Source organism: Orbicella faveolata, unplaced genomic scaffold, assembly GCF_042242905.1.
Source record: "Orbicella faveolata isolate gen_17 unplaced genomic scaffold, um_ofav_v1 contig_35, whole genome shotgun sequence".
NCBI classification, from domain to species: domain Eukaryota; kingdom Metazoa; phylum Cnidaria; class Anthozoa; order Scleractinia; family Merulinidae; genus Orbicella; species Orbicella faveolata.
In genome coordinates this window covers 6450669-6462386 of record NW_028301564.1, presented here as the reverse complement: position 1 = coordinate 6462386, position 11718 = coordinate 6450669, and the positions used below count along the sequence as shown (strand labels likewise).

General features: G+C 37.1%; 1 protein-coding gene across 1 annotated transcript; it reads left to right on the top strand.

Annotated features, from left to right (window-relative positions):
* The first annotated feature begins 880 nt into the window (after positions 1–880).
* On the top strand, positions 881–11018 carry LOC149102776 (solute carrier family 75 member 1-like). Its single transcript, XM_089273355.1, has 13 exons — positions 881–1486; positions 2496–2587; positions 3368–3471; positions 4479–4637; positions 5229–5420; positions 6066–6165; positions 6634–6745; positions 6893–6948; positions 7785–7837; positions 8630–8720; positions 9122–9169; positions 9862–9951; positions 10520–11018. The coding sequence occupies exons 1-13, from the start codon at positions 1446–1448 to the stop codon at positions 10609–10611; spliced, it is 1230 nt and encodes a 409-aa protein (XP_089129481.1). The 5' UTR covers positions 881–1445; the 3' UTR covers positions 10612–11018.
* The last annotated feature ends 700 nt before the right edge of the window (positions 11019–11718 follow it).

Here is an 11718-nt window from a genome sequence, read left to right as displayed (position 1 = left end):
AACAGCACTCTGGCTTAGCCAAAATACAGTCTACATAACTTTTCCTCACAGCCAAAAACTAATGCATTGTCGAATAGGCTTACCACTTCCAATTCATACCATAAAATGTAGCTGTAATCACCCCTGTTTTAAAAGTTAAATGAGTTGTTTCATCCTTTCGAAAACTTTGTCGGTGTCCGTTACATTTTTCCCTCTTACTTTCCAAGTAAGTTAAACATTGACGTCTCTCGCAGTTGTTTTGCGCGCGCATTATGCCATCTACAGTTGAATTTCAGTATGATTTTTTCTACGGATACGATAAAAGCTAGTTTGTCAGCTGGAAGCCGTTCACAGTTATTGCTTAGCGATATGCTGCTTTTCTTGTAATCCCGGTTTTAGTGCAGGCTCGTAATTTTAGTGCGAAATTTGTTTCGGCCACAATAGGATTTTTTTTAAGTCGCACGCTTGGTAGGGTAGTTAAGTACGTCACTAGTTCCAACCCAAGCGCGCGCCTGGCGTTTAAACCATGCCTAAAAAAGAAGGCATCGTCCTTAACTGCCCTTCAGTAATTTTCTGAGCATTTTCTTTTCTGATGCAAAAGTGAAACGGCTAAGAAAATGTAAGAAGTTTCAATAAAACGTCCCTTATCAGTACTTCCTGCGCACTATTCGTCAGTCTGTTGTCTTTTGCAAAGTTTGATGGCACTCCCGGCAGCGAAAGACACAACTGTCCCGCTATATCTGATCTAAACATGCTCTACCCCATTAATTTTTCCCCTAACTTTCTTGCATCCTATTAACGTTTTACCCAAATATCCAGTATCCTGAAAACCCCTAATAGGGCCTCACTGATGAACTGAGAAAGCTGATCAAGATACACAGATCATAATCTTTTGACTTGATACTGTCTATCGTTTTCCCTTTTTTTTTTTTTTTTTTTTTTTAATACACGACCCCCCCCCCCCCCCCCCGACCTACCCTGCAAAAAAATGACCTAGAAAATACCTGCAAGCAGAAGCTCGTGTTCAAATCATTTTGGGAAAGCCAGTTACTAGTTTAGACACAGAAATGCGTAAAATGGCTTTAATGTCGGTTACATTTTCACTTCCTACGCACCCTACCCCTACCCGTTGGAATGTGCATTTGTCAAATGTAACGCAATCTGTGGAATAATGGCGGATGCACAACAGATGAAAACAGAACTGAGCTTAAACGAGTTCTTGATGAGAATCCTCGATTAAGAGGAGGATTTTAAAGGCTGCTAACAGACTTCTGGGTCAGTTAGGATCTCAGCAAATTGTTAAACTTCTTGTAAACGGCGGCTTATGAGGCGAAAGACAAATAATATTGATAGATGTTATGAAGCGGGCTTCGGAGAGTTGAAATCTGCTTAACCGTGGCGATGTCTGAGAGTGATTTCGTACACTAAGCACCGAAAATGTGGCTGAAACATACTGGAAATATAACATGAGGCATCGTGGAACATCCAGTTGTCGACATGTCGCGAGGTAAGTGGAATATATCATTATTTTCTCTGTGCATCGTTATTTTCACGTTATTATGCTAATTAGGACGGCGGTCTTTGTTGACAAAAGCACAGCTTAAACTTCTTCTTCTAACATTTTACAGTTTTAACTGCCCCAAAATTTTATTGCATGTTTTTACAGGTGAGACATTGCTCTTTAAGTGGAGGGTAGTTTTGGGATCTCAAGTGATGTACTTTTGGCGATATTTTCCTTTAAACTTCGCCTTTTTTATGGCGCTTCATGAGTAGTCCGAAAGGGAAGAAATTTAAAATTCTGTAGAAAAATCAGGTGATGATCAAATTGCCAAAACAGCCTCTCAATGTAACAAGAAACATTTGCTTGTCTCGACTAAAGTGTTTTTACCCGGATTTAGATCGTTTTCTTTGTATAGCAAATTGTTAAAAATGTGCCCTAAAATGGCCGCTGAAAGCCCTCTTAGAGGGGCAAAACCAAGATGGTGGCCCCAGCGCTAAAATACCAATCGAATTGAACTGAAAGTTATATTTTTGTGAATCACTTATCTAGACCATTCATCTGAGAAAGTTTGAGGAATTTGATTTTTTCTGGTCCAAATGGCCATAGTTGAAAATTACAGAGGGCGCCTCTTAAGGAGGTTGGCAACAGTTTCCAGCACTTTTCTAACAGCTATTCTTTGAAGGATGAATACTACCACTGTTTAACAAGTGATGCTACAATAATGGTATCACACAAATGCCCAATTATTAGTACACAAGTTACGGTCATCCTTTTTATATAATAGGTTACCATAGCAACAATACAACCTGTTAAAAAACACCGTTAATGTAAGCTTTAAGTGCCTATAATTTAAAAATGAGTTTGGTGACCCCCATTTTTGATTATCAAAATGAGCATGATAAGAGGCAACTTTTTACAATGTTTAAAAAAATTCTGTGGAGAAGGTTAAAAGCCACATTGAAATTTAGAAAATTCAACTGTGTTTAAACATTGTGAATTTTTCTCTTCACAACAGGTTGTACTATTCAATCATGCAGCAAGTCGACACATTCAGGGAGTTGCTGGGAATGCCAGACAATGAACGTTTTAATGTTGTGTTATTTGGAGGTACATGTAGGACTACATACATTTATATGGCATGAGATTCCTTAGTATCAATAATAATTATAATAGCAAAAAATACACAGCAACGGTTTTTAATTTTAAAAAAATACACAGCAATGGTTTTAATTTTAAAAAAATGCACAGGAGTGGTTTTTGATTAAATTGAAGGTTACATGCAAAAATTCAGGTACTTCTGAACAAAACAAAACTGACCTATGATTGGTATTACAGTGAGGGCACTCGAACCATGGACACTGCATTTTTTCATACATTGTTTGGTGACTACATATATTCCAATAGGGATCTTCATATTAACAAAAGGATTTAAAGTGTTTTTGCATAGTAAAAATCCCTTTAGTATCTTTTACATTATATCAAGAGCCCTCATTCTGTGGTCACCCAAAAAATGCCAGGTGTACTAGTAATTCATGATTTTCGAGTGTCCTTACGCTGTAAAGCAGTAAATGCTTGTGGGGTCGTGAATTACAGATGCATACAGTACAGTACAGTGTTGTAATACCAGACTACATGGAAGCCTTCTAGCTATGAGCTCTCAAAATTAATAATGTGTGCTGTCAATTGATAAGAAAAGAAAATGTCAACTAATTATTGCTTTAAGAGTTAGGGAGTTTGCAGTGATACCGTAGACAAATGCAGTATTTAGAGTGGAAGTTGACGGTTGTAATGGCTTTTTGTGCAGGTCATCTATCAAGATTGAATTGGAATTTGTGACTACCATCTGGAGCTTTGTCATAACTTTCAAATATAATTTTCTGGCTGCAGGTTTCATTGGGTCACTGTTTTCCCTTCTCCAGTTCTTATGTTGTCCTTTGATTGGTGCAGTGTCCGATGTATTTGGAAGAAGATTGCCAATGATTGTTTGTATGGTGAGAAAGTCCTTACATGTCTTGAACATAATTAGTGGAGCTGAGACATTATTTTAAAATAGATCTGGAACTGTTAGTAGCCTGAACTGTTGATAGTAGCCTGTTAGTAGCCTCAATCTTTCGTTCATTATTTTGTTCCTCAAATTACATTTTTATAGTCAGACTGGCCTGCAGATAGCTAGTGGTAGTCTAGACAGGCCAGTCTATTAAGATCTAATTATCAACATTTTTATTAATAAATATATTATAATAGAAAGGTTAGAAAAAGTAAATAAAATAGAAAGGTGGGAAAAGAATTAAAAAAAGTCATGGGTCATCATATTAATTACTACTGTAGATAATATATGTACCATACATCATTATTATTTAATTTTATTAATTTTATTTGTTATTGTTATTATTATTATTATTATTATTATTATTTACTACTACTACTACTTCTTTGAGAGCACTTACATGCAGTACGTAGTATATTTTCAGTTCTGAGTTTGAATGAGTTTTTGGTAGTTCTCTCAGAGAGCATGGTATCTCATTCTTGAAAAGGCATTTTTGTATTTAAAGTTTTGGGGGTTTTATGTTAATAATTCTTGGAGGTAGAAGAGTGTGTGTTGTAAGAATGAGCATTGGATGTTTTTGTCAATAAATTACAAAAATATATATTATGTTAATTGGTTAATTGGTTCTGAAGCAGTGCTAACATCATGCATCAATTCAGATAAAGATTTATAGTACAAAGAGTTTAAAGACAAAAACTTAGCATTCATAAACAATGCAATGGTATGTTCATTTTTCTTTGCAAAGTACATGACACATAATGCACGTTTTTTTTTTCTATACATTAAGATTTTGTGAACCAATTTTATGAAACAGCTTTACTATTGTTGAAATCCCTTCCACAAAAGATCTCAAGAAAATACACTTTTTAAAAAAGGCTGTCTTAAAAAATAACCACTTTCATCAGGCACAGGTTGTAGGTTTTTATTTGAACTGACCTGTCCATATTTCAGATGGGAGTGCTGGCTTCTTATGCTGTCTGGGCATACTCGTGGAACTTTACCATCTTTGTCATTGCCAGAATCATTGGTGGATTATCTAAAGGCAATGTCACCATCTCTACAGCTATCATTGCTGATGTTACTTCCACAAAGAACAGGGGGAAAGGAATGGTAACAAAAACACCTTTCAAATCAAAAGACTAGCATTTGAATGGCCATACATTAGGGTTTGAACTGCTACTTAAAGGGCCCTAGTCAGCCACACCTTTTTTTTGTTTCTAACATCGAAGAGTTTGGCTATATTATATTTTATTCAAAGCATGTCCAAACAAAGGAAATCACTGTGAAACTACTAAAGATACATGTAATTAAACATACATGTACTTTCAGGAACACAACTTATAGTAAAGCAATAAGTTTTTGCTTCACCCTGCAATATCAATAATTTCGATGGCATCAAAAATGGTGGAGGCTGACTAGGATTCTTTAAAACAAAACATTCCACAGTCGTTGGCTTGAGACCTGTTTGAAATACACACAGGAAGTTATGACAAGCACTCATGCATTCTAGGCTTCATTGAAAATACAAATTCTCAGTCATAAATTATACATAAATTATGGGTATGGGGTCAGAGTTTTTTAATCTTTAATTTACATGTATTAACAGTCGAATTAATTAACTTTAATTTAATTGAACTACCTAGATGATTTTTATGAAGTTCAACATAATTATGCTGTGTGTTCTTTGGTCTCTGTCAACAGGCTCTTGTTGGTATTACATATTCCTTTGGCTTTATTATTGGGCCTGTGATTGGTGCTGTATTTGCCAAGAGGTCATCACTTGAGAGTGGAAACCCTTACCTCTTACCAGCCTTGTTTGCAATTATTTTGACTGTAGCAGACATCTTGTTTGTGTATACATGTCTTAAGGAGACATTGCCAAAAGAAAAAAGGGTAATACTTGAAATACAGTGTAAATGCTTATAAGTTGAGATTTTAACTGACTGAGATGAAACTTGACGTACACCTTACATTGTACTGTAGATATAATGTATTTATATGTGGTTCTTATTAACTAAGTGGGAGGTATGTACAGGAGCGTCTTGACCGAGATCTTGAGTACTCAGCAAATGCACACAAACAAGGAGAGATTCTCCCATACTGGCCAACCAAGTGTGGTTAATGAGATGGTCATAACACTGAGTGTAGCCAGAGATTAAAACTTCAGTTTGCTGAAGACCTAAGACCCAAAAATGAAGACCTGAAAACGAAGACCCGAAAATGAAGACTCCTTTATTTTCTGTATTTAACATGATCGTGCTATCAGTGATTCTCCCATACAAACCTTCAGTGTAGCCAGCTTATACATAAATTTCAATCCTAGCACTCTACATGTACATGTAATTATTATCCTCATGTTTGACCAATAAGCTATGTACATTAAAACTGAAAATTAAAGTCCTAATAATATGCATAATTATTGTCCTGATTTTGTATTCATTTGTTGAATTGCTCACTTACATGTATGTAGCTATACACAGTCAGTTAATCGTACCAATTTTTTCCTAATATATACATAATTTTTTTCTTTTAAAAAAGGCAAAGTCTCTACTATCTGAATTTAGAAATGCCAGCCAGCTTCTCAACCCTGTGTCACTCCTCAAGTTTGATGCAGTGGAGATCAGATCCAGTAAAGAAGGCAGGTGTAAGAATGTAATGACAAATAGTAGTTTAATTTGAGTTTGGATGAAATTCATTAACTCTCTATTATTAATTTTTAAGTTCCGGTATATTGGTGAGAACTCTAGAGAGCGAGACCCTCACTGGTACACACCTACATGTACATGTAGGAAAAAAAAGGCTAGAAGCAATCTGCATATAAGACTTCATCCAGATAACATCAACGGGATAGTAAAATTTTAATTCTTGAAGGATGGATATACCTGCAGTCAAAAACCATGCAACAGGAGAACAGTAAAACAGCTGATTACAGAAAGAACAACTTTGTGCCAGAGCAATAGAACAAATTATGGAGGATTAGAATGCACCACTCAAAGCTGAGTTTCATGATGGTGCTGCATAACCTGGTCTGTAAGCCTGATCAACTCCAATAATTAGCAATCTTGATATCTTGAATGAAGTGGGTGTGATTTGTTGTATTTTCTAGATCTAAATGCAGTTCGTGGCCTTGGCTTGGTGTATTTTCTATTTCTATTTTTCTTCTCTGGACTTGAGTTTACGCTAACATTTTTGACGCACAAGAACTTCAAGTATTCAAGGTATGTGTGTACCAAAAGTAAGCGAAGTATTTACTGAAAATTACACAGTGGAACTTTGTTTTACATTGGTCATGACTCTCCCTTGGAGAGGCCGTATGGCATGTCTGCAAGCTTTGTAATATGGTATGAATGTATTTATTTTTTTAGCATGCAGCAAGGAATGATGTTTTTCTTCATAGGAATCACCATGGCCATTGTGCAAGGTATTATTGAATTATTCCATAGGGTTATAAGAACTCTGCAGATGGCAATTAGGCAAAATATTCCAGTTATATGTAATGATGGCGCGAGCAAAGAGAATATACATTTTGATGATCAAAGTATACATTGAGTTCTTTCCCTTTTTCATCACGGTGTTTTCTGAAAGAAATAGAAAACATGTTCTCTGTGTTTCTATCGAGCTATAGATAAGAAAGACTTGGGAAAGTTTGGGAGAACCCTAAAAGCTGTGGAATATTACACTCAGCCAGTGGCGGATCCAGACTTTAAGCTAAGGGGAGGGGCCTGGTTTTGTTTTACTTGAGGGCCCGGGTCCCCCAGGCCTCTCCCATAGATCTGCCACTGTTGCCTATGTCTCATGTTCCCACAGCATTTCTCATTCTCCCAAACTTCCACTCGTGTTTCTACATTCATAACTCGAGAGAAACATGGTACACATTTTCTATTTCTTAAATGAAATTCAAACTGGGCTTAGCCACAGCTTAATTATTTTGCTAACTGCTGTTAAAGTATGATGTGTTAATTAATGTCTCAGTCACAGCATAAGATGTGATATTCAAATTACTCAGAAAACACAGGAGTGTATTGTGTTATACAATGTATAATTATTTCAAAGTGAACATTTGCGACATAATATTGTAAATACTACTACAGTATGAAAAAGGAAATTTTTGTTAAACCAACATATAGACATAAACACTCAGCTACATGTGTCTGAGCCATGGTTCTTGAGGAGAGTTATCAGAGCATATTTCCTTGCTTAAATTGATTATAAACTCATCAAGTTCTTTGTTGACTTTTCTTGTTTTATCCTTGTTAGGTGGTTATGTCCGTAGACAAGCTCCAGGAACAGAAAAGAAGACAGCTCTTAAGGTAGAACTGGATGCCAATCACATTTCAGTTCACAAATGTTTTCTTTTACACTAGCCAGAGTGCATTATATTGATCAGGAGTGCAAGTGTTAATGAGGCAGCATCTTTTGTCATTTATGCTGTAGAAGTTATGTAACTGTTGATTTTGACTGGCAGAAAAAGCACAGGGAATGTCTTAGACATGTTAGTATTTAGGATTGACAGACAAATGTCATTCAGTATCAACAGATTTGCTTGCTTAGAAAACTACTGCTCTGCATTTTTCTGACAATGTTTCTGAACATCCTTCTTCTCTCCTCCCTCTCTTCTTCCCTGACCCTCCCTCTCCCTCTCTCCTCTCTCCTCTCTCTCCTCTCCTGACCCTTCCTCCCTCCTCCTCCCTCCCTCTCTCCTCCCCTCCACCCTCCTTCCCTAACCCTCTCTTCCTCTCTCCTCTTTCCCTCCCTCTCTGAACCACCCTCCCTTCTTCCCTTAACCTCCCTTCCTCCCTCCTCCTCCCTCCCTCTCTCCTTCCCTCCACCCTCCTTCCCTAACCCTCTCTTCCTCTCTCCTCTTTCCCTCCCTCTCTGAACCACCCTCCCTCCTTCCCTTAACCTCCCTTCTTCCCTCCTCCCTCTCTCCCTGACCCTCCCTTCCTCTCTCCTCTCTCCCACCTTCTCTGAACCTCCCTCCTTCCTCCCACCCTTACACCTTCACTCTTAACTTCGCTTCCATCCTATCTCTTATTCTTTCTTCCTTCCTTCCATTTTTCTTTCTTTTTCTCATTCTTCCTTTTTTCATTAACATCCTGCAGGGTATGGCAGCGATAATGCCAGCAATGGTTATTGCAGGCCTGGCAAAGACTATCCCCACTCTTTACATGGGGCTAACATTGTTCTCCTTTGGTAAGTCCTTTTTTCAATGATACTTAACTCTTTGAGAGCAGATGATTTTATTCTTCAGTCTTCTCATTATGTACAAGTAGATAATCTTGAGGTATTTTCTTTATGCCATGCAACCGCAGTTGAATGCACTGGCTTAGTGCTGAAAATGTGATCCCAGACGGTACGCAATTGGCAAAGTTTTGTTGATGCCTTTACTGGTGAAAAGAGCTGGCTGCACAGGGCTTGTCTCTTATACAGCCACAAGGACTCGTAATACTGTAAGTTTCACCAGGCTCTGCTCCCTTCCCTCCCAGGAGAAATTTAAAAGAAATTGATAACAAAATTTAACAAGTATCATCCCAACGACGAGTTTCACTGTAACTGTAAATTAAAGTATCTTTTGGTTAACTTTTCCTTTTTAGGGTCAGCAACAGTAGTACCTTGTCTGACAACTATGATCTCTCATCACGGTAAGACAAATGATTGAATAGCTTCTTTATTTCAATCTCAAGATTAATAGAGCACTAAAAATACTAAAACATATGGGGACACTGTAAAATACATTTAAATACACAAAATCTAATTGGCTTTTCCTAACCTCTCTAATCACTGTAAGGAATGAGTGGCCCAATTTTGAGAAAGGCAAAGTTAGCTCACTAGTCTGCGCCAAGCACTCTGAGTTGGAATTCTTGCATTGATCAGTGTGTTGTGTTCTTGGGCAAGACACTTGACTGTCACGGTGCCTCTCCCCTGTCAGGTGTATAAATAGATAGCAGTGAATTTATGCCAGGGAACCCTGCAATGGACTTGCATCTCATTCAGGGGGTTGGGGGTAGAATTATGGTACTCCTGGTCACTTCATGTTCAGAAACTGGAGATACGCTCGGGCCACTACAAGGCTCAAGGGCAGCCTATCAAGTGCCTTGATTGCACTGACCAAAATGTTTGTCTCGCAGAAATCATGAAAATTATTAATGGTCGTGCTTTAGTTGATAGAATTGACAGTTATAGTAAATCTTCTGTTCTGTGCTAACACAAACAGTTTATGACAATGTTTGTTGTCGAGGTTGGCTTTTTTAGAGTGGAGAGGAGTGAAGGGTTGTGATGCCAAACGTTTTGTTGTTATTTATATTTTAGTTTAATTTAACATTTACTTACTTAGGAAATGCTGATCAGAAGGGGAAAGTCATGGGAATTTTCAGATCCCTTGGGGCCTTGGCACGAGCGATTGGTCCTGTCGTGAGCTGTACAGGTAAGCGGTCCGTTCTGATTGGCAGTCCAGTTGGACTGCACGCGAAGTTACTAGTCGCCACCTTATTTTATACATTAACTAGAAATACTACGTGTTTCCCTTAGGAACAACATAAAGATGACGACGGAAAAGCCGAATGACATCTAGTGAAAAATGACTGTAGATTTTACCTTTGAAAGTCCCAATTGTCAGGATCTGTTGAGAACGCCTGTGGCTGTTAAAAATAGCTCAGGCTAATGATGTATAGCAGCGTTCAATTCTAAATGGGAATACGAAAAATTGGCCGCCGTCGTTCGCGTTCCCTAGACTACGCAAATTTAGTCATTTTGCCTAGAGTGGCTCCACATGTACGCACATATACAGCCATTGTTGTTCTCATTATACACTCTTGTGTTTGGTGCGTTCACTTCCTGAATGCGTCCGTCCATGTATTCGTCTTTTATTGTCGCCTCGTCTGTTTATTGTGTACTGTTTTTTGCTTGTTTGTTTGTTTGCTTGTTTATTTATTTCTTTTCTATCTTTATTTAGTGAACGCATAATTCATTCATACTCTAATTGTGTCCCTCAGTCTACTGGTGTGTAGGCCCCTTCTGGTGTTACTTTGTTGGCACTCTCCTGTTTATGCTCCCCATGAGGATCTTGGTAAAGTTACCAGCTTAACAAGAGTCAAGCAAGATAGTTTTCATTTTTCAAGAAACAGATCAAGATACGTTGTGTTGTTCTGGAGTCAGTCTTTATGACGCAAGCTGGAATAGCTCCTAATTGGTAATTCCTAAACAGTTATTTGGCCCCGAAGACTACATAATTAATTTCCTACCTCATTGCAGCTAAATTTTGCAAGAACTAGGTGACAATTTCATTGATTGCTATCGTCGAAGTTGCACAAATCGATGTAAAAAGTTGTAAAACACAAAACTAAGAAAGAAATGGGAAGGTGGTCAACTCGTGTCACGCAATATATTTTTTACATGTGACTGTTGTAATATGCTTCTTCTTAAGCAATAGGTATCGAAGCGGGCAATACTCGTATGTACAATAATTGTGATAATAAAAGCTTCATACTTAGATGTCGTTTTTATTTTATTTATTTATTTTTTTTTTCATTTTAGTAGTTGGCATTGTGAGAACGAAATGTTAAAATGCGGACAAGAAAACAAAAATGAATGAGAATATATGAAAGATCGTATATTTGAACTGCGGAATCTTGCGATGACGAACTACAAAATAACACAAAACAATACAATGCAATGTAATGCAATAGAAATTTATTGTGTAATACTCTTGGCTATATGTGAGGTGTGACATCACAGGAAAGATACGATGACACAAAAGTATTCCAGAGACAATCAAATTAAAAGTGATATTATAATTATGATATGCGTAAATGTTTTAAAATTTCTATATATAAGCAAGAATCATGAAATACAATCTAAAATAATCACACGTTGTGCTAAAAGGTAAAAACAATAGTCATATGTACAATCAAGCTTACGCTAGCAATGCCTGCGCAATTGACTTATTAAGACTTTCTTGCTTCAAAGAGCTTTTCGATAATTCTTTTTTTAATTTTGTCCCTTATCCGATGATTTATTTTAAAGTAATGTTATTTTATCTTACACGTTTACATTTGTTAATGAATCACAGGTTCTAAGTAATTTACATTCGCAACTGAACAGTATATCTGCGCCTAACAAAGTCTAAATTGTTATTATTCCTTATTTTGAGCAACTAGAAACTTTTTCCATCCTCTTAAAAATCAATCAGTCG